Source organism: Botryllus schlosseri, chromosome 14 (genome assembly GCF_051294905.1).
Source record: "Botryllus schlosseri isolate E-star chromosome 14, Bs_hap1, whole genome shotgun sequence".
Taxonomy (NCBI): Eukaryota; Metazoa; Chordata; class Ascidiacea; order Stolidobranchia; family Styelidae; genus Botryllus; species Botryllus schlosseri.
Genome location: NC_137249.1, coordinates 806,015 through 823,553, shown reverse-complemented (window position 1 = coordinate 823,553; position 17,539 = coordinate 806,015). Strand labels below are relative to the sequence as shown.

At 38.0% G+C, this 17,539-nt stretch overlaps 1 protein-coding gene across 1 annotated transcript; it reads left to right on the top strand.

Moving 5' to 3' along the window:
• The first annotated feature begins 4,930 nt into the window (after positions 1-4,930).
• LOC145455000 (growth hormone-regulated TBC protein 1-like) lies at positions 4,931-17,440 on the top strand. The gene is made up of 9 exons (XM_080332952.1): positions 4,931-5,112; positions 6,274-6,434; positions 10,384-10,430; positions 10,496-10,577; positions 11,222-11,394; positions 12,027-12,187; positions 12,645-12,753; positions 16,521-16,706; positions 17,174-17,440. The coding sequence occupies exons 1-9, from the start codon at positions 5,057-5,059 to the stop codon at positions 17,300-17,302; spliced, it is 1,104 nt and encodes a 367-aa protein (XP_080189078.1). The 5' UTR covers positions 4,931-5,056; the 3' UTR covers positions 17,303-17,440.
• Positions 17,441-17,539: the final 99 nt, after the last annotated feature.

The following is a 17,539-nucleotide window of genomic DNA, read 5'->3' as shown; positions in this document are numbered from 1 at the left end:
CTTGTAGTATATGTATGAAGTACAAGGAAAAATTTTATGTTCACATTATCTTATTCTTATTCTCATATGACTCTATACCAGTGGTTCTCAACCTTTATGTCTTCGCGGACCCCTTTCGGACTGCCACGGACCCCCGCGAGCCCCAAAGAGTTTTAGTTTTAGTTCAAATTTGGCTCAATTATCGTGCGATCGTCATTTGTCTTGTGCAAATGATGACTGTAGGCTTAGTGATAATACAGCAACGAAATTACTTTTCTTGAAAATAAGATCGTACTATTCATGTAGAAATTGGTTTGACTTCTATTATTTCAAAGCGAATTCTGCAACTGTATTTCTTGAAATACGTGGTCGTGTCTTGAAAATCCGCGCCTTCGATTTGATATGAACGAGTGTCGAAAATATAATTCCACAAATATAGGTGGTTGGCGAGTGTAATAATAACGCGTAACTCTTCTGACGACACATTTGGGTATAATCGCAACAAATATGACACCAAAATTGACAAACTAATTTTTTGAATGAGCATATAATGTCAAGCCTGGTAATTTACTAGCAGCTTGTCTTTCAGTTATTCTGGAAAAAAAGTTATGTATGTCACAGGAGAAAATAAATTTTTGTAAACATTTCGAAGTCTCCGTGATTGACCTTACTCATCCAACATTTTTACTCCTCTCTCAGTCCCCGATAGTCAGCTTTACCTGTGGAACTAAGGGCACGTAATCCATAGTTATAACATCTGGTATGTTGCTAATTCGTGACCTCCGGTCTGTTATATAATCAAAAGATATTGTAGTCACCCAAACGTAGAAGAAAACTTTCGCGAGACGCACACACAAATAATTGTTATGTCTATATTCCTATGTGGGTGGCATTTGTACTGTGGGATCAGATTTTAAGGATAGGACTATTAGTCAGGCAAACCCAGCGCGACTATTGGCAATGGACACATGCTCAAAGTTTTGGCCAGGGTCTTTCTTTAATACACTTCTCGGAGCCGCATGTTGGCCGAAACTACATTCGTCTTTTTGTATGTCGTGGCGCGGTAATGACCGGCACCGAAATGCCTATTCCTGTAAATTATCTATACTCTTTTCATGGGAGTGAGAGATATGCATTTCAAATTCAAGCTATCAAGAGACATTTAAATCGCGAAGCCCGAAAAATAATTCAAGTTCATCAAATCTCACGAAAATACTCTATAATTTATGTTGGTTTTACCAAATACTTTTGAGTCCCCTTCGAGCGCGCTCACCGCCCTATTGGGGAGTTTGGGGTGCGGCAGTTACGAACCTGGCAAGAATGCAAATCATTGGATGCGATAAATCGACCCCTATAAAGTTGGGCAATGGGTTCATAATGACGTAACAAGCAAATGGCGCATCATTTATTGAGAAAGTTGTTATCTCATCAGGCCTTTTCAATGCAATTCTTATAGTCTTCAATATATCTTCTAAGATTAGTTATAAGAAGCAAAATTAATGTAATCGTGAGTAATCGTGATTACTTTTCCAATGTAATCGTAATCGTAATCGACTACTTCTTGAATTTGCTGTAATCGTAATCGTAATCGCGTGATTCAGAAGTAATCGTAATCGCAATCGATTACTTTCATAAAGTAATCACCCCATGTCTGCACTACATTACTTTGTTGAAGTGCAGGGAGAGCGTCTTTGCGTGTTGAAGGGAGCAGTTGTGTTGTTGTGTTGCTCCCTTCAACACGCAAAGACGCTCTGCCTGCACTTCAACAAAGTAATGTAGTGTACGAATATAAGTGCCACTGTGATTGTGGCTACGTAGGAAGAACGTCAAAACGTCTGCAGGAACGCATAAACCAACATGTCCCCAGATTCATCAGAACACGCTCATCACGCTCCGTGAAAAGCTCACCCTTAACTCATCCGCTTAAGATTGATGCTGATCGATCAAAGGCCATTAATTCTGCCATCGGCAAACATCTGTTAGATAATCCGATGTGCGCGAATAATTATCGAGACGACCGATTTCGAATCGTTGGGCGAGGCCGTTCACAATTCCATTTGGGTGCCTTGGAGTCGACTTTTATCAAAATACACCAACCAAAACTCTGTCAACAAAAGGAGTTCGTGTACCACCTAAAAATAGTACATTGAACGCTCTCTCATTCACGAAATTTCATGCTGGTGACGTCATATTTTGTGATACGATTGTTGATATACAATGTTCTTTCCAATTCTCTACTAGTTGCTGACGATTACCCCTGACGAGTGTCAGCCGAAAATATTCGGGTTCATTTCAATATGAATATACTATTCAATTGTATATTGAAGTTCTGTACCTCCAAGAAGCTCTTCAAACATTAATGGGTGAATGAAATGCCACACCTGACGACAATAGAGAATTGAAAAGAACATTGTATATCAACAATCATATCACAAAATATGACGTCACCGGCATGAAATTTCGAATAATAATGAAATGAATTCTTGATTTGATGCAGGCATGTGTCTTGTAGTGCACTAACGCTCGACGTATGGTAGAAGGATCTACAATAGTTCCAAAGTGATAAAATCAATCAACAGGTATACCTTCAGATATTTCCTCGAGGTAACGGAATAAAATATAAGTCTAAATAATACAATATAATATATTTTAGTTGAGTTGTGAGATGCATCAATCGCTATAGTAAAATTTTGTTTTTATTCTGTCCAATTATCGAATGGTCCTACCGCTACCGTACTTGAATTTGAAGGGGGAACATATGTTATTTCATGATTCTTTATTCAAAATTTGAATATGTCGACAGTCACAGTCACCATCTCATATATCATGCTATAGCATCGGTTACAGCTCATAGCATTCATAGGTAGCTGGAACGAAAATTGGTTTTGGGGTTACAAAGGGTGGGACACTGTAAAAGATGGCACCCTGGCAGGTGAATTAGCAGGATTTGTGGATGGAATAGCAGACTTTATGGGTAACATGCAGGTTTTTCAGATGACTAGCACTAGTTTTGCGTACGGTATAGTTGAATTTCGTAAGTAATTGTAAAATGTAATGTAAAATATGACTCGCTTTTGCAGGTTTTACAGTGTTCCGTTACAAATCGTCAGCGACAAAGTTTTGCAACGGATATTAGTAATCAGATGTTCTATTAGTTTATTCCGCTGACACACATACCAGATACCATGCAATGTAATGAAAAGGATGTTGAAACAATTGAGAATGATATATAAATCCAACATCTACCTTTTGGCCTAATTTTCAAAGCCAATATATCGTCAGCTAACAATAGTTACCATATTTGTAATCCGGAAAGGAGGACACTCTTGGCATTGCAGATTTCGCATCATTAATGTCCTTCATCACCCCTCACCCCTACCCCTGTTGTACCCCTGGCTGAGTGGCTGTCAACGCTATTTGAAGGAGGAATGATTTCCAAAAAAGAGGGCATTTAGACGTCTTTGGAGTATAATTTCAATTTCCTGAAAAAAAAAGAGGACAAATCCTCCTACGGTAACCCTACCCAAAAAGCAAATGGCGTCAAAATTTTCAAAAATCTGTTCTACTATATGATTCAGCTGAATGGTTATTTTATTTCGGATACGTGCTTACCTTAACCTTAACGGAAGCAAAATATATGTAATCGTCAATGTCAATTTTAATGACTTCGCCTTCCATCTGACCGCGCTTCGTTATCGATTTCTGCCATATAATGCCGTAACATGCCGCCCTATTTCTTGTCGCTTTCTTTTTCTATACTGTATTCTTTACTTTCATTCAGTGTGCATGCCTCCTCTTTACTACGCCTAGGCCAAGGTGGGTGTATGATTCCATTGACAAATCCAAGTCGCTTCGACATCTTCCTGTCTATTCATTGTATCGCATTTTTTGTGGTGTATTGAACTGATAAAATTGCTAATAAACCAATGATGATGATGAATGAATTAATCGTACTCGCGCGTTTTCGAAAAATCAGACCGAATTTTCGATTCATCTTATCAGCTGTGCTTCCCGCCTTCTGCTGATTTATTTTTGTATGTCGTCGGAATATTGACCTTTCGCTACCGAGTTATATAAACACTGGAGAGCGCAGCTGAGAGGTAGCGATTTTGGGGCTACATTTGGCGATTTTTCGTCGCTACGCTGCAAATTGATATGATTTAGCTACTGAAAAATTCGACGTAGCGATTGGGGATAAATTTTGCGACGGTTGAGAACTATTTAGTGGCTTTTTATACTACTTTTTTAGGACCTACAGTTGACGGCAGACACAATCATACCATAGCCTTTACTGCATACTGCAAAGCATTTATAAAGGCCTATAGTTCTGGATCAGTATCGACATCAGTTTATTTCATCAGATAAGTATACCACAAGATTGCGATACAATGAGAAAATAGGAAGGTATTGAAATGACTAACATGCCGAGATCACCTACCGACCGACACATGTCACACTCATTTTATCCCTAATTCTTTTACGTTATCCTTTGTTTCTTTTTATCCATCCAGCGTGCACTGCACGCCTCTTCTTCACGCCTCCTAGGCTCACATGATAAATGCTGGGTGGCTCATTTCAGAGACTACTCCAAGTTGTTTCGACACCTTACCTACTTTTCATAGTATCGCAATCTTGTGGTGTATTCATAGCAATTTGCAGCGTAGCATGGCATGTGTCTCGGATGATGTATCAGATAGTGGTACTGTGGTTCAGTTCAGTCTGGTAATCTCGTGCGCAGATCGTTAATTTATTATTTGGACATGTATTATTGTCGATAAAACTTCATATTTCGGCAGCTATTCTTTGATGTACAATCATCAGAGTTGACAAATATCAAATGTCAAAGATTAAATAATGCTGGATTGGTGATTTTACGATTTGTTTACGTTTCGTATGAGTGGTTATCACCCCGCCTCCTTTTCTCAAAGCGAAAAGTAGTTTCTGTGAAAACTGTAAATGTCAAGTGTCGCGATTCTGTGACCGCCGTTTCCAAGTTTAGTTAGTCCTAGTTTAAAGCTACAGCAAGTCATAAAGGATGGCTGGTTGTCAATAAATAATTGCGTACCAAGAACAAGATATGGCATCGGCGGCAGGACCTTCTAAAGGGCCGAACAAAACAGATGGAAAATATAGGTTAGTGCTCGAACTACTTTTGCTCTCACGACTGAGTAAGCTCTGCACTCTGCTGTAGTTTGCTATATTGTTATTATTTCAAAACACCACAAATTTAAGATGCTACAAGGAGGGAGTCGAAACGAATGTTAGTCTAAACCCTGATCAAAGGTCAGCTTTAAACTCTGCTACGAAGTAAAAATTGGTATTCATTTGAATCTCTGAATATTGTATAGCGTTATAACTCTTCATAAAGGGCACAGAGAAAGTATTCTGGTTTTACTAAATTATGCAATTACTGCAATGAATGCTTAGTCTTGAAAGCAATATTGAAGAACCAAGTCACAAGGTTCTGAGTCACAAGTCAATCTCTCTTCCCTGGTTTTGATTTGAGTCGAGTCGAGTCATTTTCAATTCACTAACGAGGCAAGTCCAAGTCAGGAGCAGAGAGTCGAGTCTGAGTCCTAGTGCAATGTAGTGCATGGTGTTGAGACTCGAGTCCGAATTGAGTTATTGTAATCAATGTTCACTTTCCAGTTTAGATCGTGTTTTTTTTTAATGTGATAAAACAATGTTCAACACACTTTTTTAGAGGTCTGCTTGGGTGGTATCGAAGGCCTCGTATTATTAATATACCAATTTCCCTACTCTTAAGAGTTTTCGACCTTATTTCTCAACTACTAGTACGGATAGAGGAAATACTAATAATGTGTTAACTTTACTATTTCTCGAATAAACAATGAAATGCCTGTCTTGGCCATCCTAGTCTCGAATCATATGACTTGGTGAAGTCAGTACACAAATTGATTCGAGTCGAGTCACCAAAAAATCGCGACTCGAGTCATTACAACATTGTGAAGATGCGATCTACCTGATAAATGTTCATTGTGCGCGTTGAATGCACATAGCATATCGTGTCAATTATTATTTACAGTACTGGATTTGGGCTATAGGGAATAGATTTGCTCCTTTTGCAGTGTTGCTTGTGTTATATCCTGGCCTGGTTGGAATCGCTGGCCTATTTGCCTGATATATCAGGTGAGCAGCGATGATTTTCCAAGTTGAAGTAATTTGATAAAAAATAATTAAAAAATAAAACATAGTGTGAGCACAGAACACCGATTCCATACGGGTATCCTGGTGTGAGCATAATCCGTTCTTTATTATCAATTTGACTTGTAGCGATGTTGACGAATACGGTTTTCGACGGGGCAAAGACTTTGACTTCAAATCTTACGAAAACTTCATCTCGGAATACATCAGCGTCCTTAGTAGGAGGAAAAGTCGGTGGGATCAGTTTTTAAAGAATGGCAAGAAAACAAAGATCAAACTTGATGCCAAAGGTTGTTTTTTAAATATTCCTATCAATGTTAATCAGTACGGTAATTGATGAAATTGTCAATATGAGTCGATATAAGTACTGAGACATCTAATCCTACGCCATTCAATCAATGGCATTTACTGTTCAGTCAATCACTATTTAAATAGTATATTCATATTGAAATGAACCCGAATATTTTCGGCTGACACTCGTCAGGGGTAATCGTCAGCAACTAGTAGAGAATTGAAAGGAACATTGTATATCAACAATCGTATCACAAAATATGACGTCACCAGCATGAAATTTCGAATGAGAGAGCGTTCAATGTACTATTTTTAGGTGATACACGAACTCCTTTTGTTGACAGAGTTTTGGTTGGTGTATTTTGATAAAAGTTGATTCCAAGGCACACAAATGGAATTGTGAACGGCCTCGACCTACGATTCGAAATCGGTCGTCTCGATAATTATTCGCACAAATCGGATTATCCAACAGATGTTTGCCGATGGCAGAATTAATTGCCTTTGATCGATCAGCATCAATCTTAAGTGGATGAGTTAAGGGTGAGCTTTTCACATCGCGTGACGCACGTGTTCTGATAAATCTGGGGACATGTTGGTAAAACCAACCATAAACCAACATGTCCCCAGATTTATCAGAACACGTGCGTCACGCGATGTGAAAAGCTCACCCTTAACTCATCCACTTAAGATTGATGCTGATCGATCAAAGGCAATTAATTCTGCCATCGGCAAACATCTGTTGGATAATCCGATTTGTGCGAATAATTATCGAGACGACCGATTTCGAATCGTAGGTCGAGGCCGTTCACAATTCCATTTGTGTGCCTTGGAATCAACTTTTATCAAAATACACCAACCAAAACTCTGTCAACAAAAGGAGTTCGTGTATCACCTAAAAATAGTACATTGAACGCTCTCTCATTCGAAATTTCATGCTGGTGACGTCATATTTTGTGATACGATTGTTGATATACAATGTTCCTTTCAATTCTCTACTAGTTGCTGACGATTACCCCTGACGAGTGTCAGCCGAAAATATTCGGGTTCATTTCAATATGAATATACTATTTAATTGTATATTGAAGTTCTGTACCTCCAAGAAGCTCTTCAATCACTATTTGAACAATCATGTACTGATTGATACAGTTATAGATTTGAAGATGCTCCTGGAGATACAGAACAGTATGCAATTGAATAATATATTGATATTGAAATAAGCGTGAATATTTTTGGCTGGCACTCGTCAGCGGTAATCATTAGCGACTAGTAGATAATTGAAAAGAACATTGTATATCAACAATGTATCACCAAATATGACGTCACTGGCATTAAAATCTGAGTGGTCAAGGCAATGTATCATTTTTATACAAACTGGGTTGGCGGATTTTGCTAATAGTTTACTTCAAGCCATAGGCGCTGAACTCTGATTTTCCCTAGGTATGCGAGATCGATGACGTCACAAAGGGATGACGTCATAGTGCGCCAGTATTGGCAAATTAGCCGACTCCCAAGCGTTCAATATCACCTGGCACTTGTATATGGTGACAAAATTACGATATGATTAGGCAGGCCGCGTAGCCAGCCGGCCGCTTGCTGAATTGATTGAATCCATTTCAAATTTACCAAGGTGGCATCAGTTTATTATGGTTAAGAACATGCACCAATGCCGATAATACATCGATCGGATCAGCATCCTTGTGTAATATACTGGACACATCACGCTACCATAAGATTACCAACGCGTGCGACTGTGTAGTCAATTAGCGAGCTCGCAATCTCCGCAACATATCCGCCAACACACGCGCCGACAATCGGGAGATTTCAATCACTCCGCCTCGAGAACAAATGAATACGCATCTTCGGCGACGGTTAATAAGGTTGCAGGAATTATTTTCCCAAATAGAAAGTCTGTTCTGGACTCTATTCATTAGTGACTTTGATTTCATAGGAGTTAGAAGTTTCAATATCAAGAGCCTGTACGACATTTTCTGATCGTTCTGTTTTAGTATTAGCGTTAGTCAAAATCAATTACGCCGCTGTCTGTTCACGGTCAGTATGTATTTCAACCAATTCCGTCCATGTTCATTGTTCAATGTCTGAGCCAGTCTGACATCACAATCACAGAAGAAGCGATAGTTCCGGCCGGCGCATAAGATATCATGTTCCTTCACAGCAGGAGATGACAATCGCAACATTTCGCGCATATAGAAATTGACATCTTTAGTATCGAGTTCTCGGTCTTGTTGCCTCGCGTTGCGTCTTCTGACCACTCGAGTTTGATCAAATATTCAGGCGCATAGCCGAGTTGTTATGGAGTGTGTTCTATAATGGAATCCGCATCGATTTCAGGTGGTTCAAACCTTTCTCAACTTTTATAACTCAAGCCTTTACTCGCATCTTCTGATGGTTATTGGTATGTTCAAGTATTAGCGGACATCAAGCACGCATGTACGCACAAGTCACACATTTTTGCGGACATTCGATGTCAGTAAGTTTCGTGATATCAATCTTTAATCACAACCGATAGATAGGAGCCAAAGCATGCTAGGCCGGAGACGCGATAGTTAGGCCGGCAATGATATATTTCGAACCACGCAGACGCAATTGTGTAGGCCAACGATGTTATCGTGCGCAGGCCAGTGATGGTAGTGCGCACTGGGCCTATTGCCGATGCGATTCATCAAGCCAGCGCAACTAGACCTGACGGAGACGGGATAAATCAGGCCTGCGACGATTGCGCGCGGTAATCAATGACCTAATTTCGCAATCATCTCAGCGTCGAGATCGCGTTGCGTTACATTGTGCACAAACGATTCTCGCAAATTGGAAACGCGCTTCCGGCTAATTGGCCGTGGCCCCACGCAACACTGATAAAATACGGACAACTGAATTGTAACTGAGGACGGAGTTTCGTTAAGCGCCTGAACGTATTGCTGCCGGTTTACTTACGTGTTCAGCAGCACTACGAAACGCTTATTTCTAAATCGATCAATTCACCACCCAGTCAGTAACAGACCAAACCGAATTCTGGGTATGCCGCATACCCAAAAAAATTCCTAGGTATGCGCGGCATACCTAGCATACCTGAGTTCAGCGCCTATGCTTCAAGCTATATAATGTATCTGTTGCTTGCTGTAATGAACATCATTTTGAAAGGCCTTTTACGTTCGTTAAATGGGTTTGCCCGTCATATATAATTTCAGTATTCCTCTCCCAAGTATCCAAAGCAATGAGTGTTTTATTGATTCAATATAGATGTGATTGATAACATTGTTCTAACAGCAACCAGTTAGCAATCATGGCGTTCTGAGCTGAGCGAATATCCATAGTTTAGATGAAGTTAATCATGCAGTCAAATAACAAGCGTGCTCTTAATAAACAGGCTGGAATTGAAGCACTTAGTTACATATCGATCATATATATATGTATAGTATATATGTATTATTGCACCCAAAATATGTCACATATATATAATACATTCTTTACACTTCATAATAATCTGTCTTGTCTTAGTGCCATCTCTTTACCAAACCTATATTTTAAATCTGATGCCCTTTCTAGAAAAGAGTGCGAAAATTTTACAAAGTATAAAAATCGCTTTTAAATGCTACTAGGAATATAATCAAGACTTTAAATTCCTCTTCCACGTCCGAATATGTATCTGTTTATTATCAACTTTATCATTTCAAAACGCCACAAGACTGTAATGCAATGAAAAGATGGAAGGTGTCGAAACGTCTTAGTGTAGTCTTTGAAATCAGACACCCACCTGGGCCTAGGCGTTGTAAATAAGAACCATGCAAACTGGATGGAAAGAAATAAGGGATAACATAAAATGACTATATGGTATCTATAGTAGTCTTAAAATTGTCCAGTTCTAGCCCGTATTTAGAGACTCGTCTATTCATTCCATGCATAATCAGGACTCGAAACAATTTTTTTGTGCAGTGAAACGTTTTTGCAGAAAAGGCATCCCGATGGAACACCGACAACAGGTAACATTCCGTAACAGTTTTTTATGTTACTTAATGACAAATTTCAATCTTTTGTTACTTTCAAGGTCTGGATGAAAGTCAGCGGAGCTCAAAAATCCCTTGAACAACATCCTGGCCTGTATCAGGCTCTTCTGACTAAAAATGACGGTAGGGCTCAATTAGAAACATGTCCATACTGCTGAGTACTGAAGTGGTAACTTGTTAGCAGACTTGGACAAGTAGATAATTTTCAGCTCTTCCAAGAATTAGAATTATAGCTACCCGATTTCTACAAATTACATTAAAATTAGTATTATAGCTGCACAGTTTTACACAGAATCACAGCTACAATTTTTCCAAATTATATTAGACTTAGAATTATAGCTACACAGTTTTTTTCGAATTATCTTAGAATTAGAACTATAGACACCGTGTACAGTTTTTTACAAATTATATTAGAATTACTTAATCTCAAAAACTTGGGATTTAAATTAGATTCTGAATTATAAATTTAGAAAAATAGTAAGAAATACGACCAAATTTCAGTTTAGTAGTTCATGTCTAATCATAGATCCTTCTCATATAAAAAAGAATGACAAATGTCTGTATACCGAGCATGGCCCGTTTCGAACTATACAGTTCTCTTGTAGCATTTAACAGAAAAAACAGAAATTAGATTAGAATTAAAATGAGACCAACGAAACATTTCATAACTTACATTAGAATTAGGTTACCGGCATTGTTCTCTAATTAGTCTAATTAGACAACTGCCAGTCTGCTAGTTCGATCCATAATTCAAAATTGGAATTCAGGTTCATCGAAAGACCAAGATCTGATATCCTCCATCAAAACGGACTTGGAAAGAACTTTTCCGGATAACGTGTATTTTCAATCTAGTCGCAGAAGGCCGGATTGTAAGCTGCAATCATTGGAGAGAGTTCTCCTCGCAATAGGAAGACATAAAAGTGAAATCGGATATTGCCAAGTACGTGTGAACGTTATACTATGCTGATTGCTAAACGTCTTATGTAATTATCGACGTTTGATAAAATTTGGAGCAAACTGTAGATATAATTGTAATTCTAATCTAAAAAGCTGAAAATTTTCTACTTGACAAACTCTGGTTGGGACCATGTCACTACCTTCGAGTCGCAATTCATTTTGAGTCTCTGCAATTTATGAGTATTCGGGTCGAGTCATTTCAAAATTTTCCAAGTCGAGTCATGGATCAAGTCACGCAAATTTTCAAACTGTCTCAAATCAAGTTTCAGTCAACAAATGTTTCATTATTTCTATCATCGTTTTAAGTTGCTATGCAGTAAAAGCTACATCGTTTCATGTCATTTCTAATGCTTAATGACGACGGATAGCAATCAGTATTGATTTTTGGAATCCCAGTGGTTTCAAACCAATTTTCGATGCAAGCTTGACATCAGAAATTCAATTACCGGTATTATTTGTCGTTACCCCGGGAATCTTTCATGTAATGGTGATGTATTGAAGTCTTGTAAAATGAGAATCAGATGTATTGACTGGTATTTCGAAAACTTGGCCTGGCATGAATTATCATCAAGCAATGGTATATATTATCTTAATGGATGCTTTAATATTCAACAGGGCATGAACTACATCGCAGCTCTGCTACTCTTGGTTCTGGACAACGAAGAATCTGTTTTTTGGCTTTTTGTAACGGTGCTAGACAATTTCTTGCCAGATTATTACTCTTCTACTATGGCCGGCCTAAGAACGGACATGGAAGTTCTTGGTGTTCTTGTCAAGTAAGGGCATAGCCTATATCTTAGACAAGTTGGTATATTTGTGATGGTTTCCAATCTCCGATCACTTGCTTCCCTATTGCTATAATTTCTTAACACAAATACTTAATCAGAAAAAACGATTGAATCTATGATTAACAAATCTGCATTTGGTGATAGACGATGTTCTTTTCAATTCTCTACTAGTTGCTGACGATTACTCCCGGCGAGTATTTCAACATGAATATATGATTTAATTCTACATTGCAGCTTTGAGCTTCAAACCTAGTTTATTTCTCTGAATGGTGCAAAATCAAAATTGAAAAGAGAATAGAAAAATAGCTTATATGCGAGTACAAGTCATATCAATACAATAGCCTACGCTTCTATGTGCACATTTTTACCTGACTTTATTACTCTCCAATTGACTGTGAAATATCCTGTCATCAAACGCTACTGCATTATGGCGTTTGTATTTTAGAGAACGATTTCCAGCGGTTGCATCCTGTTTGGAAAGGGAATCTGTGAATTGGCTGCTTCTCTCGTCGAAATGGTTCATTTGTATTTATGCAGATATTCTTCCCACAGAGGTGAGTTCACTCGATATTCGATAACCCAGATTCTCACTATAGTTTCTCAAGTAGGGTTTATCAGACATGTCATGACTGGGCAGAGTTGAACTAGTAGAAAATTTTTAGATTTTTCAAATTAGAATTAGAATTACCGAACTGGCGAAAACTTAGAAAGCTTAGTTTAAAAATAACCGAAGCACATATTACATACCGTAAACCGGGGTAACTTTGGACTTAAGGGTAACTTTGGACACTAAGCAGTAAAAGATTTAAATGGTTATTGATGAAAAAGGGTTGCCGCTGGATGTCCAATTCTTTTTCATGAGGCAACAGTACTACAAGTAGTCTCTATAAAAGGTGGATTCATTTCACTACCAGATAAACTTGACCCAACATCGAGAAATTAATGGAGGGGGTCAATTTCGTCAAAATTGATGGCCAATAAACTTCTTACAGTCAAACATAGATAGCATGTGATTCATAGATTCAAAACTTGGCAGCAGATAACTCTAAGTAGTCTTAATCCATGGCCAAAATCTCAGTGGGCTCAGCCTTAGATCAATACAAGAAAATGTGATGTACAAAGTTACCCCGTCAAATTTTATCAGAACGGGGCAACTTTGGACAGTGAAAAATGTGATATTTAGAGCTCTGGAAAGTGGCTGCTTCATCTGTGTCAAAGGGTATCGTCAACTATATTCCTTATGACCGGCCTGATGGCTTCTTAAAATGGAATGAGAAGGTTAATAAATTAAGAGTTTGCCAAAATATGAAAAAATGGGTAGGCAATGAGCTGAGAGATTATAATCGGGTGTAAGCTACTTGAAAAACTTATCACATACTCCTAAAGATGCGCCTGCTGAATATGGGATATCGTAAATTACGACAAATATATCCATCAGAGGACATAGGAAAGAGAAAATATATCTTTTCTCGAACAGTAATATATTCGAAATCGGCAATAAATCACGCTAACATACTTAATGTTTGCTGTCGATTGCTGACACTGCCAGTGGGATACCCCATTGTCACCATATGTTATTATAAGTCCCAATAGGTGAAGGCATGAGGGAAAATTGAGTAAAGGGAGGAATAAGGGGGCATTAGCCTTCATAAACTACCTATTTTTTTGGGGGGGGGATTAGGTAAAAATCATGCAATAGGCCAGACATATACTATTTTGTTTCAGTTTTAGTCACTGCTCTCATCAACTCTTACCAAATAAGCCTCATTTACGAGGTTTCATAAACAATAGAGGGTAAAGGCATACAAAAAACTACATTGTCCAAAGTTACCCCACATGCAGGGGTAACTTTGGACACGGATAATTTACAAAAATAAGGTACTTATTTATGACCATGAAGATTTTGGATTAGTTAATTCTAATCTTTGCTCCATGACTCCAAAAAAACACAAAACTTGCCTCCGCTACACCCTAGCATATTCAAGATACAAAGCGGAATTGTTGAGAATTGTCCAATGTTACCCCGGTTTACGGTATATGGGAAATATAAATATTAGTGGCACTGAACAATCTAAACATCTACTTTGCCTGTAAATTCATGTTCAGTTTAAGTTTTAGTCTGATGTAACAATGCACGTCAGTGTTTGTTTTGTCGTGTAACAACACTCGAAGCGAGTTGAAGAGTTAATGTTTAAGCCACCGCAAAGTACTCTTGAAAATGTTTGTCTGGGGAAACGTTTCCGTATTGTTGGGGACAGTGGGGCAATATAATAACCAATTGAGTAACATCTACATATGATATTATTTCGATTTCATTAGCTATACGTGAAAAATGGCATTAAAGAATTTCATAAAAGGCTGATCGCAAATGAGTTCTTTGTGATGAAATTTTTTTCATGTCAATCTGATACTTGGAATATTGCTTTTGTGGAATATGCCTTTGAATATTCAGAGGGGATCAGTAAATAACTATTTGTACTATTTTGAAGTTCTCAAGTAGATCTTGTGACTACAATTAACTGCTAAAATTGACCTCTAGACGAAATCTATTTTTGAAACTACTCACTGTAATACTTTTTAGACCATACATTTTCTAATTCCAGCTGAAGTAGTTTTGACGTGTCTTTGAAATTTATACTTCTACTGATAATAGAGTAGAAATTTATGAGCTACTTCTACTTGAGTGGCAAAGCCGGCTACACAAAGTGACTCAAGTCGAGTTGAGTCAACGGCAAATTTCGATTTGTAGTCAACACAACCCTGGTTTCTAGTTTATTTCGTGTCCAAGTGTATCAATGTCTGTGAAGCCGTAAAAAGCCGGCTGCTTTGACCATTACTGCTACTGATATCTTGTTTTTGGCGTCAGTTAGAGGAGAACGTGTTGATGACTTCATTTCCTACTATCTCTGACCATGAATCAAATCCATTTCACACATTAACCGCTTAAAACCTATCGTCAGCCTCGGTCGGGTTGTGACGAAAACAGATTTAATGATATTTTTAATGCCGTAATGATTTCATGGAATGACTCGACGATTGCAGTTGGTCACTTCGATTGAATATTTTGAGCAGTTTTCCCAACTATTTCGTATTCGTGGCCAACAAAAAAACATTTTTTTGAGTGCCAAAGATATTTTAATGGTTTCTAGATATGTTTGGGCTGCTGAGTTCGAAAATGACATCCGTTTTTCTGAATTGGCTCTACTTTTTGAGACATCAATATTATTTATTTATTTATTAATTATTTATTTTATTTAATTGTCGTAAGTAGAATACTTGTAATTACGCAGATTTAGAATCTTCTCGGCGATCTGTGCCTCACTTTGAGGAAGTACCCGACTCAAAGACAAAAATTGCCTTCGAACTGGAACTTGAATAATATTTTACCGTACAAGAGAGAAAGAATTACTTCAGTATTTTAGCCAACAATATGAACTTTTTTACTGCGAAGACATGGAAGGGCTTTTACTGAAAATGGAGTTATATGATTGATTAGCGTGCTTTTACAGCTTACTAACTGAGCTTTGAGTGTAACTGAAAGTAGTGTTTGGGCTTTGACGGCACCTGTTTTTTGATTTACAAAAATATGTTGTTTGCCGCTAAAATCGCCTAATTTTTATAATTTTTGCCAGATTTTCACATGAAACAGGACTCGCGTATAGAGGGATTCCTCTGTTAACGATTGCGTCTTCAACGATATCGCTTCAAAAATAGTACAATACTGTATGCACAGTTGCACACACTTGAAGAGACAGATGTGAACTCATCGAAGTTGTAGTATATAAAGTGATATTTATTTACGCCAAAATTTGCGTATTTTGAGCACTTTTCCAAACAAAAATGTGGAATATCTAAAAGAACAGGGTATATTCGGAAAAACTAATGTGATTTTCGGATTCATCGACATAAGAATGCCGTAAAACCGTAGTATACAAAGATCCGTAGTATACAAAGAGCATTTATCTATGTCACAATTTGCGTATTTTTGGCACTTTTCCAACCCAAAATATGGAATATTTAAAAAATCAAAACTAATGTCCTTTTTGGATTCAGCGACCTAAAAATACCCTGAAAATGTTAAAACTTTCTTGGCACCAAAATGTGTGTTGACCAGTGTTATCTACTCCCTGACAAGCTTTGGCACGCATTGGCATGCCATAAGCACAAGAATGGCAAATGTATGTACAATGTACATTGTACAGTGTACACCGAGATTGACCACAAATTAGCTTAGAATTATTTCGCTCTAATTATACGACTGGAATTATCTACTTTTCCAAGTCCGCTCTGTGTGATAGACGGGTTAAATTCATTTTTTCAGACAGTCCTGAGGATTTGGGACTGCTTCTTTACGGAGGGCCCGAAAATTATGTTCCGCGTCGCGCTGCAGTTGATCGAGCTGAAAGCGGACGAAGTGAGAAAGGCGGAAGACATGCCGGCCCTGATCTCGTCTTTTCAGAACATCGGAAAGGAAGACTTGGCAATCGAATGCCATCATTTTATGGAGGTTCGTAGCCAGAGGCGTTCAGTTTAACGATCAGAGCCAGGCCAAGTACACCACGTGACAAAATTTTTCAAAATTTTTAGCCTCGTAAAAAAATTTATATATTGTGTTTTGCTAGTCCAAACTAAAATACGAAATAATTTCTGGGATGTCCCTTAGTCTTTGAGAAATGTCACTTCTGATTTCTGCGTGTGGCATAAAAATGCCAGAAACATGTTTTACTAAGGAATATGATTCAGGAAATATCAAAAAATCGCCGCAACTAAATTTTGTTACATGGTGTTATTACAGGTTAGTCAATAATATTGAGTCAATATCATACGATTTCTATACAATTCTTTACTAGTTGCTGACAACTGCCCCTGATGAGTATCAGCCGAAAACATTTGGTTTGTTTCAATACCAATATACTTTTCAAATGTAGGCCTATATTGAAGTTCTGTACATCCAAGAAGCTCTTCTAATTTTAGGAGTGTTTCAAAGAAGAGACGCCTCTCAGAATGTCTCGAATCAGGGCTCTTCGTGAAACCTGCAAGGCGCAAATCGAGCTGGATGATCGCGAGGCCCGAGAGAGGAGGAAAATGCGGCAGCAACAATAAATTTTCTAAACGCAATAGTTCAAAATAATCAATTTTACGCGAATCACCTCAAATCTCGTAAATGGAACACTGCTGTAGACGCAATAGGTATTTTATTATTATATCACTGTCATTGAAATTTTACGATTTTTTAGCGCTTTTTCGAGAGAAGCTGTGTTTCCATGCCATTGTAATGTGTGCTCCACACCATCGTATTGATTACTGTCGCGATTTCGTTTTGAAACGTACTAGTACTTT